The sequence below is a fragment of the Melanerpes formicivorus genome, unplaced genomic scaffold (genome assembly GCF_026170545.1).
Source record: "Melanerpes formicivorus ecotype bairdi unplaced genomic scaffold, bMelFor1.0.p_v2 SCAF_2, whole genome shotgun sequence".
In the NCBI taxonomy this organism is placed as follows: Eukaryota; Metazoa; Chordata; class Aves; order Piciformes; family Picidae; genus Melanerpes; species Melanerpes formicivorus.
This window is the reverse complement of record NW_027142354.1, coordinates 59,190,881-59,209,635: the sequence shown is the minus strand read 5'-3', so window position 1 is coordinate 59,209,635 and position 18,755 is coordinate 59,190,881. Positions and strand designations below refer to the sequence as shown.

Here is an 18,755-nt window from a genome sequence, read left to right as displayed (position 1 = left end):
TCCATGTGCCAGCTCTCGGTGCCTCTTGCAAGAGTTTTCTGGCCCGGTTACGGTTTGGGGTTTTCTTTCTTTGTTGCGTTTTCATTTTATTTTGGTTTTAAAGCGCTCTTTTGTTGGTTGCATCCTTGGTTTGTAGGAAGCGTTTTAAAAAACCACATTATTTCTAGTCGATGTTGGCTGAATTTTTGGTTTTGATTTGTTTGTCGGTTTGGTTTGGTGTTGGTTTTGTTTGGGGTTTTTTTTGTTTGTTTGTTTTGGGTTTGGTTTTTTTTTTTTTACTGGGCTTGTTTTTTTGGGTGGTATCTTGTTTTGTCTGTTTGGTTTTGTTTTGTTTGTTGTTGGCTTTTGCTTTTTACTTGTTGTTGGTTTTTTTTTTTTTCCTCTCTCGGGTTTTGCTTTTAATCATCGTCGGGTTTAAATTTTTATATAATTGTTTTCTTCTTCTTTTCCGTTAAACGTCGCTTTGCTTCTGCCTTGCTTTGTCGGAGGTGGTTTGTGTCAAGTCCGTCAACTGTTGTACTGACAGGCGTTTAGACTGGAGCCGGGGCTTTGCAAACTGCTGTAGCCGAAACTGGAGTGCTGCTTAGATTTCAGTCTGAGGCTGGCTAAGCTGGAGTTGCAAGTGTCCCGGTAGACGCTGTACGGCGAGCCCGGTGGCCCGTAGGGACAGGCCGGCGAGGACATGGCCGAGTTGAGCGAGGAACCGCTGATGTTGTTGATGTTGTTGAGGCCGGAGTTGGCCATGCCCGGCACTGCCGAGTGACCCATACTGGAGGGCATGTTCATGGAGGAGATGCTGCTGGGCGCCGAGAACATGGACTGCGAGGACAGAGGGCTCATGGAGTTGAAGAAGGTGAAGCTCTTGGTGGAAAGAGGAGCCGGGGTGAGGCTTTTGGTGGCCCAGTTGTTGTAGGGGTACCCGGCGTACATGTCGTCGTAGGGCTGCATCAGCCCGCTGAACTGCGGCACGTAGCCGTTCTTGCACAGGTCCATCTGCTGGTTCCGTTCCCGCTTTCTCCACTTGGCTCGGCGGTTCTTGAACCAGACCTACAGGGAGGGGAGCACACGGGAGGGGATGCCGACGGAACACAGTGAGTACAGAGCCATCGCCGTCCCCCTCCCCGCGCCGAGCGCAGATGCGCGCATGGGAGCGTAGGCAGACTGCGGGGCGAAATGGAGGCCACCAAACAACCCCCACCTCCTCAGGCTGCGGACATGGCCCCTCACCACCTTTTCCCGCAGCTCTCTGCCCCCGCGTTCCTCTCCGCGGGGTGCTGGGGGTATCCCGGTCCCTGCGCGCATCCTGCCGGGATGCGTGCAGTCGTGTTTCCACGCAGGGTCCCTGAGCGGGTGTCTGCGACCCCCGGTTCCCTGGCCGTGTCCCCCCTTGTCCCCCCCATCGCTCTTGTCCCCGTGGCAAGGTATGGGGCGAAGGCTCGGATTAGGGCCGGCTCCGCCGCGTTTCCGAACGCTAATGCTGTGTAATAAAAGTCCCCTGTTACAGATCATAAAAAGGGGGATTGGATTAGTATGTTTAGGTTAAAAAAAAGAGAGAGAGAGAAAGGGAAAAATCAATCCCCGCATCGCTCTCGGAAAGCTGAAGCCTCTGCCTTTATATCTAATGAGAATTTACAGCCCTGACTAGGGAGCAGAGAAGCGGGGGCCGCTCCTGAAGCAAAAACCTGATCGAGGCTCTCTCTTATTTGAGTTGTTTGGTTTTATTTAGACCGTGGAAAGAAGATGGGCACCCCCCAAAATCTTTGTTTTCCGGGTTAAAAAGAAGCAATGTCCTGCCTTGCCCACTGTGCCTGGCCTGTGTGTCTCTCCTGCTGCATTCCCCCTCGCCCTCGATTTTCTCTGAATAAACCGAAGGCACACCCCCACAGCCCCCCATCCACCCATGGGCTCCCTGAGGGCACCGGGGCACCGGCCGGAGCCTGCCGGTCCCGCGGGCGTTACGCCGGAGCCGGTGCTGGAGCAGGTTTTCTCGTTTCCCTTCCCAATGCTGAAATGGCACAATTATTATTAACTCCCGGGTTTAAGGATGGAAACTTCGGGGGGAGGGGGGGGGGGAGTTGAGGGGGGGAGGGGGCTGGATGATGGGGTCTATTGAAAATAAAAAAATACCAATAATAAAAAGAATCCCATATGAAGAGGAAACGAAAGCCAACATGTTCAAAACCTGTAATATACTCCTCGGAAGGTGCTTCCAGACAGGAATTTCCTGAAAATGAGGGTAATAGTTTTAATTATGGCTCCTAGACATTTTAAAGGAAGGCCCTTATAGCAAATTAAGGTTAAATTTGCAATCTGCAATCTCAGAACATCAAACCCAAGCATCTCCACGCAAAAGGAGAACGAAATTATGTTAATGGCAACTCGTATATTAGTTTTATTTGCTTCCGGAAATATTCCACCGATATTAATGCCCCGGCTTTGTTTTGTTTTTTAAACTCAATTAAGACAACGCTTTCAGATGCATTTTCGCCCTTACAGATGGATGTTTACTCTTGAAAGGTTTAACGCAGAATCTTCTCTAATCCGATTTGGTCACTCGAGGTTTAATTGCCAATGGGGAAAAAAAAAAAGGAAAAAAGAAAGAAAGAAGGAAAGAAAGAAAGAAGTGGATCTGGGGGATGGTGGGGCTGCCCTCCGCTGTTCCAGCTTTCTCCCGGATTGCTTTCCTGCTCAACCCGGGAGCTGCCGGGGCTATATGTGTATATGGTGGCATCGGCTCCGAGGTGTGCAAAGACCAAGCTCCTTCACCACAAGAATGTGTCTACAGGGCTCATTGACTCTGGAGCGCAACCGCTTCCCAGCCCTTGGCCTTCGCTTTACCCATCGCTGGCCTCCCCAAACAGCCGCTCCCTCTGCCTGCGGGAGATGCGCGCCCGGGAAGGGCTGACATCGACCGATGGATCCGTCGAGCTCGATCGATCGAGCCGTGATCGAGCCGTGATCGAGCCGTGATCCCGCCGCCGCCACAGCACCCAGCAGCGGGTTGCTGGGAAATGCTGGCGGTTGTTTGGATTATTTGCAACAAGCAGAACGCGGCGAAGGGCCGCTGGAGCTGCTCAGTTGTTCGAGTGGGGAGTTGCTAAGGCTCTGCCCTGGGTTGAAGCCAGCTCAGAAGGGTTACCCACACACACAACTGGGCCCTTCCTAAGCGGGACGTCCTCGCTGCTCGCCCCTTACTTTTCGTTTTAGTCCCCAAGCGCAGGGCCGGATGTCGAGCAGCATCCCTCCATGGCCGGGAGATAAATTTCTCCTTCTGGGGCCTGGATCCCAGTTTTAATAATTAAAATCAAACCTACCACAACTCACAAACCCCCTCATCGGCTCCTAAAAGGGGTGATTTTCCCGAGCCCACCACCACCTCCAGCGAGGCCCGGAGAAGACCCGGCGGGGATGGCCGCTCCTCTTACCCGCACTCGGGGCTCGGTGAGGTTGGTCCAGACGGCGATCTCCTCCCGCATGCTCATGTCGGGATAGCGGTTCCTCTGGAAAGTGGCTTCCAGTTCCTGCAGCTGCTGGCTGGTGAAGTGGGTCCGCTGCCGCCGCTGCTTCTTCTTCTTCGCCGGGTCGTCGGCGGCCCCGTCCTCGTTTTTCTGCTCTCCGCTGCGCTCCTTCTCTGGAGGGTTGGTTTTAAAATCTTATTTATTTTCCTTTTTATTTTTCGAATAGAAATACACGCACGAACAACAACAACAACAAAGGCATCCACGGCTCCCTCAGCATCCCGCAGGGACACCCACGCCGCTCCTGCACCCACTCAGCACCCCGCATCCCAAACCTGGCCTTTCCCGGGGGAAGGAGCACGGAGCCCTTGCAGCGGGCACAGGACACCCGGGGAAGCAGTGGGACCCCTGGCTCGGAGCAGATTTTCCCCGCATCATCGGGAGAAGTTTTTGCCGTTCCACGGCACCTTTTCACTCCCTCCAACCCCAGACGTGATCTTTGCTCCATTGTCTTTGTTATGCTCGGCCGCGACAGGAAACTTTGCGAGGGCAGGAGTGTAAAATCCAGCAGCAATTAATTGCAAAAGGCACCCTCAATCTTTGCCTCTCCGCTCCCCCTCTTATTTATTTCTAGATGCTTTTTACTCTTTTTAGGATTTTAATGTTTATTTTCACACGAGGCTGAGAGAAGCTGTCTGAAAAAATCATATCGAAAGAAGCAATAAAAAGCTCCCAGCAAACAAACAACAACCCGGGAGCGTTTTCGCGCTCGGGATTTGCGCGGACTGGGAGCAGAATCCAGCCCCGGCCCCGCCGCATCGGGAGGACAAAAACGTATTTTGTATCAGCCTTTCTGTCTCTCCCATCGCGGCTTTCGGACGGATTTCACCCGCTTCAGGCGTTCGAAAAGGAACTCAAAGGCCGGAACGAAATGCGCTCCCGGGCCCCGGCGGGAGCGGGGGAAGGTGCGGCCGGGGCGGCGGGAGGCTGCGGGTCCGGGTGCCGAGGCCACCCCTCTGCCTGGGTCCTGCTGTTGCATAAAGCAAACTCCGCGACCAGTTTTCTCCTTTAGAGGATTTATTTCCCCCCTGCTTTTAGATATTTTTACCCCTGCCTTTCAGTCCCTCCCGCCTCCACGTTTTAGAGTATTCCTCCCCCTTTTAGAAGGTTCCCTTCCTTTAGAGTTTTTTGGGTTGTGGTGTTTTGTTTGTTTGTTTGTTTTTCCCCTTATTTTTCGAGGATTTGATACTGGGGACAACGGGCCCAGGGACTTTTCTACAGCTCTAACCTCTGCGAGGGAAGCAGGAGTCTAAAAATAATCGCGGGCTGCATTCAAAGCCTAGGAGGTCCTGTCCTTGCAAAGTCACCCCTCAACCGCTCCTTGCCTGGGTACCCTCCATAGCAAAAACGAGTGGGGAACGAGCTCCAGCGGCTCCGTGGAACCCCCAAGGGGGGCGATTGCAGCTCAGCCAGCCTCTTTTTGTTGGAAATGGTTTGCAGAGCAAACAAGGCCTTTGCAGCATGGACCCCATTGCAAACAGTCCCCCCACGTTCCCCTCGGCCCTTGGACTGGCTGAGACGCATGGACGGCGGTGGCGGGGAAAGAGAAACCAAACCAACCCCCACAAAGATAAATCCTCTCGGTTTAGGCTGGGAAAAAAAAAACAAAACAAAACTAACCCTACAAAACACCAAAAAAACAGACAGACTGGGCCGAGAACGAGCCAGGAAGCAACAGGAGAGTGGCCGTGGGATCCCGCCCGGCCTCTCGCTCCTCTCTGGGTTTAACCCCTCCAAGGTTTCGTTAAAATCCCCTCTCCACCCCGGGCTGCGGTACAATTTCAAATCATGAAGCATATTAGCTTTAACTTTTTTGTACCTTTTGTTCGTTCGTCAAAAAATAAAATGCAAAACGTATTTTGCAGCTTCTCGGCGAAGAGAAGAAGGGAGGTCCTTAGCCCTCCTCCAGAACCGCGGGGTCACACACAGGGGTAGGGCAAAAGGGAGCAAATCTCCCTCTCTAATCTCAAATAATCCCCTCTAATCTCGGAGTCCCTTCCAGACGCCGGTCCCTAACTTTGTTTGCGAATCAGGCTGGGAGGAACAACCCAAACCCCGTTTATCACCCGGTTCCACTGCGGGACCGACTCGTGCCACAGTCACTCTGCAGGTTATAGGAGCTGCTGAAGCTCCGAAGAGCAACAGCAGGCATTAGAAAATAATAAAATTAAACAAGAGATAAAATTCGCCCCGAAAGAGTGTCGGTGGGGAGTGTGTGTCAGGCTCCTCAGTGCAGCTTTTGTTTCCTTCTCCTGGCTCGCCTTCTCATTCTAGAAATGGTGCTACTTTAATTGAACACAAACTGGGAAACCACAGCTCTGCCTGCAGCCCTCGCACATGGTGGTCAGGGAGCGGAGAGACCCTTTCCAGCAGGGAGACCTCGCTGCGGCCGCACATATCCCCTGCTCGCCGGCCCGCGCAGCCTGCGCTCGGCCCACGCTGCCTCTCCTGCTCTGCGGGGCTTTGCTTGCTTTATTTGATTTTGTTTTCTTCCCCCCCCCCCTCTCCTCCATTTGACAGAGAGATCTTTTGCTCTCTCTGCACCACCCGAGCTAGAAAATAAATCCGGGGAAAAGCTGACATTACTTCAGAAACATCCAGCAAAACCACACTCCCCGAGGACCCCTCTTCCCTTCGACCCCTTCAATTAGTAACTGCATTTTGAATAAAATATCGCAGATCCTGGGATGGAACTGAGGAGCCCTGTCTGTCCTCCCGGCTGTCAGCACTGGGCACACCGCGGGCGCAGCTTCTGTCCCCCCACTCTGGTTCCCGGGACTCGCTGGGGCTGCAGATCCCGGCAGCTCTTACCCCCCCAGCCCCCGCTTCGCCCCGGTGTGTGTTTCTCCCTCCATCGCCTCTGCTTTGTGCAGGGTGTGCGGGCAAAGCCCAGGGAAGGAAAAAGGGAAAGCGAGATGGGGAGGGGGAGGCGGCGCGGGGGGGGGGGGGGGGGGGGGGGAGGAGAGGGTCGGGGCCGCGGGGTGCAGGGTAGATGGAGGAAGAGGGAGGGGGGTGGTAGGGGGTGGTTTTACCTGGCACCTCCGTGTCGGAGGATTCACTGGCTGAGTTGTCGATCGGGTCTCTGGGTTCCGAGGATCTTTGCAAATGGAAGCTGGAAGCCATGTCATGGGAGGGTTGGGGTCTCAAGCTCTCGGGCAGTCTTTCCAAATTCATTCCACCTTTAAAGGAATCCATGGCAGGGGCGCCGGGCTGCCTGGGGGAGTTTGCAGGTGTTTATTCCACACAGAAAGCAACAAGACGTTTTGGGTTTTTTCCCCCTGTTTTGTTTGGTGGGGTTGTTTTGGTAAGTTTTTAAGGTGAAAAAAAAATCAAACAACAAAACCAAAAGCAAATCCACTTATTACTACCAATAGTATTTTAAGGGTGCCGGAAGAAGAGCTCTGAGCCGTGCCTGGGAGCCGGCTGTGTCTGCTCGGGGAGAGGCACGGCAGTCCGGCCGCATAGGCAGGGAAGTGGTAAAGATCCCTTATAGAGAAAACGCGAGTTGCGAGTTGGACAGTTTAAAGCTAAAGAGATTAAAGTGACCTGCCCTAGAACAAATGCCTGTAGTTAAACGGGGCTCCTCCCCCTGAAGGTTAAAACCTCCCCGTCTCGCTAATGCATCACTCCATCTAGTGCTCGCCCAGCCCGGCCGCGCCGGCGGACCTGCCTCCGCGCTCCCCGTTGATGCGCGGATCATGCACGGCCGCGGTCGGACCCGCGGACCCCTGCCCGGCCCCTTCCCAGCCCCCGCCGCCCGGCTGAGTCTCCTCTGTGGGTGCCTCCCCCCCTCCGCCCTCCCTTCCCCTCTTCCCCCTCCCCCCTCCCCCTCCCAACTTGGTGAGGTATTAAAAATATTTCAGAAACGAATGGAGAGATGGAAAATCACTCCCAGCCGTGCGGGGGGGTCGATAGGGACCCCCTGCCAGCCGCCAGCACCCCACCAGCCCACCCTTCCCCCCAGCGTTCCGAACGCTCAGGTTGCGCCCCTGCGCAGCACGGAACTTCCGCGAGTATCCGCGTACCTATCCCGGCTGGGCCTCCCTGGACCGCGGAACCTTCGCTCCTCCGTTCCTGCAGTCCCTGTCCAGTCTGCTCACCCCTCAGCATCCCTACACATCTCTGTGTGTGGCTGCGAGTTTCGGTCCCACGGGGAACGCGTTCCTTTGGGATGGAGGAGATATTTGGGGGGAGGGGTGGGATATGTGTCTGAATTGGTTTCACCCTTTTTTAACGTTTAATTTTTCTTCGGGCGGTGGGGTTGATAATAAAGCGGTCAGGACCAGGGGACAGCAGCCCGGGGACCGCTCCCATCACATCTTTCAGCACATGATTAGTAACAAATAATTTTCCATCCGCAGCCGAACTCACGGTGACCCTCCGAAGGGGTGGCTGCGGCTCTGCCAAGCCCCGGGGAGCGGGCAGCCGGCGGGGAGGGGTTGGGTGAGGGTCTCTTCCATCCCTCTTCTCCTGCAGCGAGGAGCGGTGCTCCCTGTCTCGGTACAGCGCTGTTGGAGAGGGGGCGGTCCTCGGGTTTGTCCCCATAGGCTGCGATAGGGCCTTGAGCCCTCCAGGATAACACCACAGGGGTTTTGGGGAGATGGAAAAAAAAAACCCACGGGAAAGCTCTCAGCCTCAGGGGGCAGGTGGGAACCGGGGGTACCACCGGGGGAGGGGGCGAAGGGAAGTGAGAAAAGGACCTGGCTGTACCTCAGCCTGGGGAAAGGACCTTCCCTCCTCTTTATTTTCTCTGCTCACTTTAACTGATCCATCTTGACACTCTATTTTGCTTTCAAATCAAGTAAAGATGTGGAAGAGAACTTTTGAACTGGTTTATGGAAAAGTGGAGAGAAGCTACGTTCCAGCTGCCCAGACTTTTTCCTACCCTGCCGGGGTGATGCTTGCCGGGTCCTCCCTACATCTTCTGGCAGAGCCCCGCGCAGCTCGGACACCCCCACCCATGGGACACCAGGCATGGAGAGCCCAAATCTCCTAACCCCTCCACCCAGGATCTTTTGCAGTTTATGGGATGTACAGGTGGGTGTTGCCAGGGTCAGGCCTCCCCATCTCTTCCTTTATTCCCCTTTTTTTTTGAGTGACATGTTGATGTCCGTCTGTCTGTCCGCCGCTCCCAGCTGAACTTCGCTCAGGAGCCTGCAAGCGACTGGGAATTTCGGGCACTCGAGGTGAACTGGGCAATTTCGGCGCTGCTAAAGGGGGACGTGGTTTAAAACGCAAATATTTACCAGGGCCTCAGGGCTTCCAGGGGCTCAGCTGCTGCAGGAGCCCACGGCATGGGAAGGATGGAGCCCTCCTCCCAGGGGAGCAGCAGGAGATAGGGATGGCCTTCCTCCAGAGAAGGAGGAGGAGGGTGGCCGGCTTGCAGACATGCACCGTGCCCGAAACCCTTCCCAGTACTTGTTTTATCCTTTATTTCCACAGGGAGGGAGAGGCGGCAGCCCCGAGACAGGTCTCCGGGGGCTCTATCCCGCGTCTCCCTGCTGCGCTCTGGCTCCCAGCATCCCCAAGCCGGAGGTGGGATCATTTTTGTCAGTCTTTTTCTTGTGTTATTTGTTCCAGTGCGCTGACTTCGCGGGTACATTCTGCTCAATGCGGGTTATTCTGCTCAATAAACCCTATTTTCTAAAACTTCGGTTTAGGCTCAATTCCTCCCTGCTCAGCCCCGGGTACACGCGTGATTTCACGGGCGCTAATGCCGGGTCCGGCCACCTCCCAGGGTGACAGATGCCCCCAACTCCTTCTGGGGGATGCATGTGGCAGACACCCCCCCGATACTGGTGTGAAAAAGAGAGGAACGGGCCGGCCCTGCCGCTCCCAGCTCCTTCCCGACCCCCCCGACCCCCGCCTGTGTCAGGCGTTTCGCGCACGCGGGTCCATATGTACGTTGTCTGCACGTCCCGTGGATAGAAGGGCGTCCTCTCGACCTCTGCTTTAGGGAGCAGGCGCGTTCCTATCGCACAGAGCCAAATCCTTCCAGTTCTTTCTGTTTCTGGTCGCGACACCACCTATCGCGACAACAAAGCGCAGCCGCAGGGCGGTCGCTCCAGGATTTGCGCTTTCTCCTCTCTCCTTCCCACCAGGCCCGCTTCATTTTGGGATGCTGGGGACACTTCTCTGCCAGCAATCCCCTCCAGGAGGCTCTACATCACGAGTTCGTCTATATGACGTCACGCTCATCTTCCCTGATGTCACGTACATCTTCCCTGACGTCACGCATGGCCTTTCAGCCAGGCCAGCACCCAAGGTGCAAGCCTTGATGCTCCACTCAGAGCCGCCTGCTCTTCCCGCGACGTGAAAGAGGGTTGGTGGCCTCACGGTGGAGGGACAGGACAGTGGCCTAGGGGCATGGGCTCCCCCTCTCCCTTGGGCTCTCTAGGGGCCGGGAGGGAGGGAGGAAAAACCATAGCGGAGGAGGGTAGCCCAGCCCTGGGGAGCTGCAACCTGCGTGGGTGTGGGAAGGTCCGGGGAGAAGGGCAGTGAGGGTCGGGGGGCTGAGCAAAGCCCACGGAGCTCTGGCCGGGATGTGACCAGCATACGTGGGGCGGGTGCTGTGTGGGAAAACTCCACATGGAGCATCAGCACCCCGCACCCGCGCAGCCACTGCACCCCAGGATGAGTCCCTGCTAGGGAGGGGGTGCATCGAGGAGCTGTAAAACACTGGAAACCCACAAATAAACCGCTCAGCTTCCTCCTGCTATAAATAACCTCAGAACGAGGGGCAGTGCTTATAAACGCATCAGCGCTGGCCACGCTAGGGACAGTCTTATGGAGAAGAGGATAAAAGGCATCTGAAAGGGAGCAAGACTCCCAATGCCCTTCGAGAGCCGTGTCGCACCAGGGTCTCTGCTTTCCCATCCCTGCCGGGCTGCCGTGCTTGCAGTCAACACAAAACCACCTGGGCTGTATATGAGACAGTGAGGCTCACTCTCTGCCAGCTTTTCCTCCTCAGATTTATTAGTGTTGTATGGACTCGGATTCAGTCCATAACTTACTGGGAATTGTTACAAAAATGAAGGGCATCTCCCTCCAAGTGCACCTCTGCCCAGGAGGAGCAGGGAAACGCTCTGAAAAATAGAGATGCAGCGAAACAAAAGCAGAGGGAGAGGCTCCTCAACCCAACCAAACCCACCCCAGCGAAGTCCAACGAAACCCAACCAAACTCAGTTCAACCAAATCCAACTCAATCAAACCCATCCCAAACAAACCCAGACAAATCAAACTCATGCTCAGCCAACCCAACCCAACTCAACCAAGCCAAACGAAACCATAACCAACTCAACCATACCAAGCCAAGCCAAATGAAACCACAACCAATGCAAACACATCAAGCCAAACCAAAGCCAAACAAAGCAACCCTGGTCAAACCAAGCCTCGGACAAGCCAAGGCAGACAACCTCCACTTGATATCCCCTTCATGGAGACCAGCAGCCAGGAATTGCTGCAGAAACCCAACTTTTCATAACAAAACCATCCAAAAGTGCCCGACGGGTGGAGAAGAGGCATTGCTGGGGTGATGTGAGATGCTACAGCTGCCCTGTGCCCAGCGCTGCCATCCCCACGACAGTGCAGGTGCATTCCTAAAGCTTCCCTCTCCGCAAATGCCCCGTCACAGGGTTTTCGGCCTCCAGCCCCCTCTCTCGACATTTACTGGTGCGTGGTTCTGACCCATGGTGAGTTGGGAAGAAGCAGAGGCCGAGAATGCGCTCAGGGCTGCGCGCAGGGCTGCGCAGAGGGCTGCGCGGGGCCCCACGGAGCACAGACGGGACACTGTTTGTGGCTGCAGTGTAACAGGAGGGGGAGGTGTCCGTCGGGGTAGTGTCCTGAGGGTGTCCTGCCCTAAAACCAGGTGAAGACCCGAGTGTCCGCCCCCTCGCAAGGCAAAGCTCAGCACTCCCCATAGCCCCAGCCAGGATCAGAACGGAGCAAACGGAAAACTGAGTAAACCCCAAGACGGTGAAACGAGCCCTGGCACCCGGCGACCTCCCGCCGGAGCTGGATCCTCCCCACCCCGGTCTGGCGGGAGCGGGCAGCAGGGAGAGGGAGGAAACCCAGCCCGGAGAGCATGCTAAATCGCTCAGGAGAAGAAGGTGGAAAATTACGCTGGCTCCCAGCCGGCCTGTCGTCCTCTGCGCAGCCAGGAGAGCAATTTTCCTAAGAAGCTGTGCAAAACGGAATCAGCCCCTTTCGGATCCGCAGCTTTCGTCCCTTCGCAAGCCGGCCAAGCCTCCGCCTTCCGCGGATGCGTAAGGGCCCCTCCGCACAGCGGATATTCCGCAGGAAGACTTCCAGCTGCCTTCCTACCCCCCCGGCTCCCTGCCCCCGTCCCGCTCCCTGCCCCACCGCCTCGGCCCTCCCCGACATCGAAGCTCGATGGGCAAACGGAATTTTCTCGGGGTGTTTGGTACGTGGCACCTCCCGGGGCACCTGGAGCATCCGGGACTGCTTCTCCTTCCGGCTCCCCTCAACCTCTTGCCACCATCCCTATCCCACTCCGGGGCTGCCTCGGGAGCCGGTGGCCAGCGGCAAGCTCTTGCAAAAACTCGGGATGAAAAAGTTGAAGGCTTAATGTTTTCTGACAGATACAAATGATACCCCAAGGCTTTCCTGAAATGCAGCGAGTGACGGCTGGAGAAACGTTTTTTCCTATTAGGATTTCTGCAGCTGGAAGCGGACTTTTCGGGGGGGGGGGGGGGGGGGGGGGGGAGGGCTCCTCCTCGGTCCTACCCTCCACCCCTCCCCAAATCAAACCATCTTCTGGGTGTCCGCTGCCAACCTGGGACAACTGATTTTGTCCACAAAAGCCTGGTGGTACAGTCCCATCCTGGCCCAGAGCTTCTTCCCAGCCCTCTCTGCATCCTGCAGACCACGAGCACTGAGCTTTGCTCTAAGAAAAGATGAATTTGGTTTTTGCTATGCCTTGGGTTTATCTCTTGTCGTGAGAGAGGGTCAGCGCTGGCCATCGCAGGATGAACAGTTCAGGAATACGTTTGGGTTTTTCCCTAGGTGGGGGGGAGAGAAGGGAAGATTACAATATGGTCCCGCAATTCCCCCTCCGAACAGAGGGAACATACTTTTCTTATTAATTGCTGGAGGAAGGGGCGCAGGAGTTTGCGAGGCAGCCTGCTCATGTTACTCCGGGCATCTTTAGATGCCGAAATATGCCTTTTTGTGGACTAAAAAAGATGCCTCTGAAGCAGGATAATCAAAGGCCCGGGCACTCCGTTGGCATTCGTTGAAGACCCTTTTTCCGAGGCAAAAAAAAAGAGGCTCGCGTTTGGAACCACCGATATCAGGTTTCCGTCTGGGTTTCCCCCACCTTGTTTCGGGCGAACAACCTCTTAATTGCTCCAGCATTTGGATGGGGGAAAACACATTTCCCTTAAACAGGACATTTCCTGAGAGGCTGAAATATTCTAATAACGTGCTGGGGTCTTTAATGTTCTCAGAACAGCAGAGAATGTCTGCAGTGCTGCACGTTTCCTGCTCTAAAATACAAAAATCAGAGGCACAATTAACTTTTGTGTGCATTCAGCTACTTCTATATTACCTTATTCATTTTCTCTCTCTTCTCCTTCCTTTTTATATTTTTCTCCTCCCCTTTCCCCTTTTTCCTTTTCCCCCTTTCCTTTCCTTTCCTTTCCTTTCCTTTCCTTTCCTTTCCTTTCCTTTCCTTTCCTTTCCTTTCCTTTCCTTTCCTTTCCTTTCCTTTCCTTTCCTTTCCTTTCCTTTCCTTTCCTTTCCTTTCCTTTCCTTTCCTTTCCTTTCCTTTCCTTTCCTTTCCTTTTTTTTATTTCCCCTCTCTCCTTTATTTTTTTCCGCCACCAAAACTGTTGATTCCACCCAGCCCTACCGCAGCCCCAGCTCCTCTCCACTGCCCGCGGAGCAAGCACTGCCGAGATAAAGCCTTTTTCTTTCCAGTTTCATTGCGGCAAAAGCCGTATCTTAACGGGTCCATCTCGGGGAGAGATAGGAACCTCCTGCCTTCCAGAGGCTTGTGCTAATCAGCACGCCGGGTTAGATATAAAAGTTCAGGGCAAATAAAACGAATTAGTTTTATTAGCAGGTTTAGGAGGCGGTCTAACGAAGGAATTCGGCTTTACTAGAGAATGTTTTCCCCTCCCCTTTTGTTATTTAAAAGCAACATATATCCGATCACGGCAAGGAAAGAAAGCATCGTTCAATCCGGGGGTATTTTCTCGGAGAAAAGCTTCTCCCTTCCCTAAACGCGATAAGAAGGAGAGATCCTCTTGGAAAGACACGATTTCGTAATAAAACCTGCTTGAACAATAAAACCGACTGTAAAGGACGGGCTGTGGAACCCGCCAGGTTATTGTTCGGTGGTGGATTTGGGTGGGAAATATCTTCCCCCACCGTACGCGCCCCCAACTCGCCTAAAACTCTGCCTAGGAAAATGTTGCCGCGGTTCCGGCGAATCATTTCCAGGAATCCTGTCCGTATTCCAGGGAAAAGAAGGATTTGGGGGAGGTTCTCCCACAGTTGAAGTGGCTGGCAGGAATTCTTTGGAAGCCGGGTTTGTTTGTGGGGTGTATTTTTGATCAGAAGTGGGAGCTGGCTCAGGGAACACCGCGGAGAACGTGGACCGTGGGTGATTCAGTGGAAAATGGATAGTGTAATTTTTGTTTTTAAAAAAACAACCCCAAACCAGAACCCCTTCGATCCAGGCACAGTCATACAATTTCGTGCTCGATTCATCGCCTCGGATTTTGCGTTTGCCTTCAGCGCGGTTGGCAAAGTTTGGGGAGGAGGGAAGAAATAACAGAAAATTGGACTAGGGATAAATTTTTAACCTAGAGCTAATAAATAAATAAATAAATAAGCAAACATAATAAGCCCACTCCGGCAGACCCCCTCCGTGGGCAGCCCTCAGGTCCATCTAAGCACGACTGATATGTGAAAAAAAGGCCTTTTTTTCTCACCCTCAGTTCCGAGAATTTCACTCGGGGGTTGTCCCGAAGCAGTGCTGCGAGGCACTCGCGCTGTGTTTAGTCACTAAACTTCGTCGCTGTTTTATAAATAAGAGGAAAAAAGGGGGAAAGAAGCCCAAAAGCGCAAACACTATCATTGCTTTCTTTTTTTCCTACAAGGGAATTAATGGACGGCACATGTTCTCCCTCCCCGCTCATCCCCGGCAGCATCCGCCTCTCCTCTGCGGTAGCGCAGTCCCGGCCAAGCACCGCGGAGGTACCGCGCACCCTCGACCCACATCACCTTCCTCCCCGCCTCGTCCCGGGGAATTTCTCCCCGCCGGTGCCCTGCTTCCCAGCTGCCAGCGGCCAGCCCCCGGGGAGCCGGGAGTTGAGCCGCGGTTTGCTCTGCGCCCCGGAGAGCCCCGAGCAGAGGCGCGGGGGGCTGGAACCGCCGCGGCACGGCAGGGGAAAAATAAATATAGATATTAAAAAAAGAAATATGTAAAATGAGGTAACCCCTCTGGAATTGCGTTTCCCAGCGCATTTGTCAGAGCTGACGAAGCGCAGAGGCCTCGAAAGAATTTAGACACGGTAAAGATGTCAAGGACTGCGCGAAGCGCGGAGACGTCTCTTCCCGGCCTCCGCGGACGCGGAGCCACGGCCGAGCCGCAGAGCGGGAGGAGAACCCGAGGCCGTGTTGAGGGGCTCCCCACCTCCCTCAGGTCTCGGCTTTGTTTTCCAGCCCCGAAAAGCTCCGTACCACCGGCCGCGTCCCCGTAGCTACTGGGGAGGGGGGGGAGCAGGGGCGGGCCGGCCCTGCGGACACGCGTGGGGAAGTCACCGGGACCGAGCACCGGGCGCAGCCGTGGGGGGCGGGACGGGGCTTTCAGAGCAACCCTGGAAGGACCGTCGGTGACAAGCCTGTGGAGGGACGGGCGCAGTGGGATACACACACACACGCGTGGGGCCGTCCCCGCGGAACTTACCGGGCGCTGCGCTCGGCGGCGGCGGGGTGCCGGGCCCGGCGGGCGCTGTGCGCGCCCCGGCCGCCGCTCCAGGGTTTTCTTGGGAGATTTCCCCGTCTCCTCCTGACGTCAGCCCCGTCCCAGGGTGCCGCAGACGGGGGAGGGCCGGGGGCAGGGCCGGCCGCACCGGGAGACCGGCAGCTCCGGTTGACCCCGCACCTCCGTCCTGCCGCCAAAAGCATCCCCGGTCCCGGTGGTTCATCCCCATTTCCCCGGCTACCGTCTGGCCGAGCCTCCCCGCTGCCTCTGCCCGACCCTCGGTGCGCGGCCCCGGCCCCGAGACGGCCCCTGGGGCGGTTTCGCGCTGCCGGTTACACGGCCCCTGCCCTCTTCATTTCCTCCCGGCCGGTGTTCGTGTCCGAGGGGGCAGGGACAAGGAAGGGACACTTTCTACCCCCGTTCCCCTCCCTCCCCCCTTTCTTTCTAATTTTTTTTTTTCCCTGTGAAATTTGTTCCTGGTTCAGGATTGAAGCCTGGAAATGGGTGGGCAGCACTGGAGGAGCAGCCAGCATAACCCAGGGCTGCAGCAGGGGCCTGGAGGGTGCAGGGCTCTGGTGGGATGCTTGGGTGGGGATAGAGGGGCAGACCTAGCCAGCCAAACCCCCACCTCCAGGCCCTTTGTCCACTTTAATTTTCTAAGAACGCATCTGGAGTTGCAGACATTTCACTTCTCATACCTAAGCCCCCATGGAGGGTCTCCTCCCAAGGGAAAAACACACAAGTCATGCACTGACCAAGAGCACAGCACGGTGGGGACATGCCTGGTGGTTTCCAGAGTCACACACTCGCAGACAAACTGCAGCTGAAACCCAAGGACAATGAATATGGAATGGATCAGAAAGATAAATAGCCTAAAATCAGGAACAGTCTGGTCCCACACTTGCCATTTGTTATAGAGAGGAGAAGTAAATGGGATTCACATGTCGAGCATTAGCTGGTTGTTACTCTGTAAGATAATATTAACTTTAGTGCTTGCTGGTTTACTCCAGTTTTCCAAGGGCAGTTCCAGGAGTCACCCAGCCTGTAATTTAGGATGGCACACACTGTGTGAAAGAGGCTTTGGCACCCGGGCCTACCAAGCACACCAAGGTGATATTAGCATAGTAAAACGCTTGCAGAGAGAGCAGGAGCTCATAAATGAATGTGTTCTACTGTTCTGCTCGGAGGAGCTAACAACGTGCTTCCTGTGCGGCCCACGGGCCTGCTGCAGCCCAACAGCTGTTTGAAAGGTGCTGGGAAATTAGAGAGTGAAGATGATTGTCTTCACATCAATGTTTAATGATGTGTTATCAGGAGGAAAGTCTTCCTCCAGCAGATGTTTATATGCTGAGGATGGAGAGGAGCTTCCCAGGCTGTTTGCCTGCCTGAGGAGCAAGGGAGATGCTCCTGTGTCTCATCAGCCTTGCATATGGCCCTGATGTCCCCAGCACCCGGGCACAGCTCAGCCAGCCCCTGGAGAGGCTTTGGCCAGGTCTTTGGGTGGGTGGTGAGGAAACTCCTCCAGGATACAGAATTGCTGCAATTGTTTTGAGACAATTTGAGTTGTGACTGCCAGTAGGTGTCTGTGGTCAACACTGAGAACATCCTGCCCACATTTAGCATAGGTGGTGACTGCCAGAGTCCTTCCCTCATAAGGGATGATGTGGATGCTGGAATATCCCTTGAACCAGGAATCTCTTTCTGGAGGGATGAACTCTGAGCAATCTCCCTTCTAATGGGGGACCAGAAGAGCTCTGGAGAGGTGAACAATGGGTCAAGGACCACACAGCAAGAGTGGGACTGAGGCCAGGCTATGGGTTTTTGATCTGCAAGGGCAGATGATATAGTCTCCATCCTTCCTAGCCGGGGAGATGATGCTTGTGGGACATGTATGACAGGCTGGAAGCCATCTCCAAGCTCTCCACTCACATAGCTCAGTTGGACTGGGGATCTAGCAGCAAGTTCCAGGTACGAGGAAAATAAATGTAGCTTGGAGGCAAGACGTAGGAGCGAACTTGGAGATGTGGTGCCTGAAGTAAGGTGGAGATGGAAGAGTGTCAGTCTTTCTGTAGGTGCCCAAGTCTCTTCATTTCCTTTGCACTGGATTTAAAGTTTGATTAATTAGTCTCAGCACCTGTGCTTCTGCTTCCAGTTTAAAGGACAGCTGTCATTTAGGCTAGATGACCTCCAGAGGGTCATTCCGACCTGTGATGAAGCTTCTCCCCCAGAGAACACATCAGATGGATTCAGTGCCAGCTCCACACTGGAGCTTGTGCTTGACAGGCACTGAGGAGCACACAGCATTGGTGAGGGCTGGGAGGGAAGGACACATCACTGCCAGGTGACCCTCCTGCTGCCAACCAAACCAGCATCAAACCATCTCCGACCCAACCCAGCTTCCCAAAGTTTTTTTCCACAGCCAAACTCGTATTCCTCACGATGATGGCACAAATTGTTCCTACACAAACAGAGGAACCCTTTGTAATTGCTTTCCTTAATCAGCTCAAACATTCATTGGAAGAAAGCCTTGCTATATTACCAAATATAGTGAAGAAATGACTCTCCAAGCTCATCCATTTCTTTATTTGCAGCCTTCCCTGTTAGCACATCCTTGGAATAGTGTCTAAGAGGCCACACTGCTTCTCTGGGAGAAACCAGGATGTTTGGAACATGACTGGATTGTAACATTTCTAAGCTTCCAAGAAGAGGCAAATCGTAAAGGACTAAGCTGCTTTCTGCGCTCACACATTTTCTCCTGGAGCCAAATGGAAAGGAGAGCTCAGGAGGAAAAAAAAATGACAAATTGTTTGGAAAATGCTGTCCTTCCCAAGACAGGGGGGAGGGGAGTCAGTGCTGAAATGTTCCCTTCCTATTGGAGTCCAGCAGCCCTCCCAGTCGCTCCTCTGGGAGGTTTGTGTGAGTCAGACCTGCAAGGTCATCCACTCAGGGTAATATTTCCAGCACTTCAGTCCCCTCCCTGCTTCACTCCTATTCCCCACTGAAAGAGATCTCCCCCTCCTCAGATTTATGGTCAGAGCAGAGGGATGGGCCCCAGGGCTGTCCCTGTCCCTCCTTGCCTCATCCATGGAGATGAAGTCCAGCGAAGGAAAAGGTAGAGCAGTTCCATCACTCAGAAAACATTTCTGTGAGTTCCTGCAGCTCGTTGTGGAGCTGCAGGGAAATGAAGGACGGGAACCAGGAGAAATCTCCTTTGCCGCCCTGCCCAGCCTCCTAGTGGGAATCCAGCAAGTCATGTGAGCTTTATGTGGCCTGCAACCAGCTAC

The 18,755-nt window shown here is 54.6% G+C and overlaps 1 protein-coding gene across 2 annotated transcripts; it reads right to left on the bottom strand.

The window, feature by feature from the left end:
• Positions 1–6: 6 nt before the first annotated feature.
• Positions 7–15,536, bottom strand: PITX1 (paired like homeodomain 1). Of its 2 annotated transcripts, none has more exons than XM_068163261.1 (4): positions 15,454–15,536; positions 6,551–6,732; positions 3,426–3,631; positions 7–1,047 (listed from the first exon to the last, which is right to left on the bottom strand). In XM_068163261.1, exons 2-4 carry the CDS (start codon positions 6,711–6,713, stop codon positions 508–510), a joined length of 909 nt encoding a protein of 302 aa, XP_068019362.1. In that variant the 5' UTR covers positions 6,714–6,732; positions 15,454–15,536; the 3' UTR covers positions 7–507. The 2 variants fall into 2 exon arrangements, with proteins under 2 accessions (XP_068019362.1, XP_068019370.1); XM_068163269.1 differs by lacking the exon at positions 15,454–15,536 and adding an exon at positions 7,544–7,631.
• Positions 15,537–18,755: the final 3,219 nt, after the last annotated feature.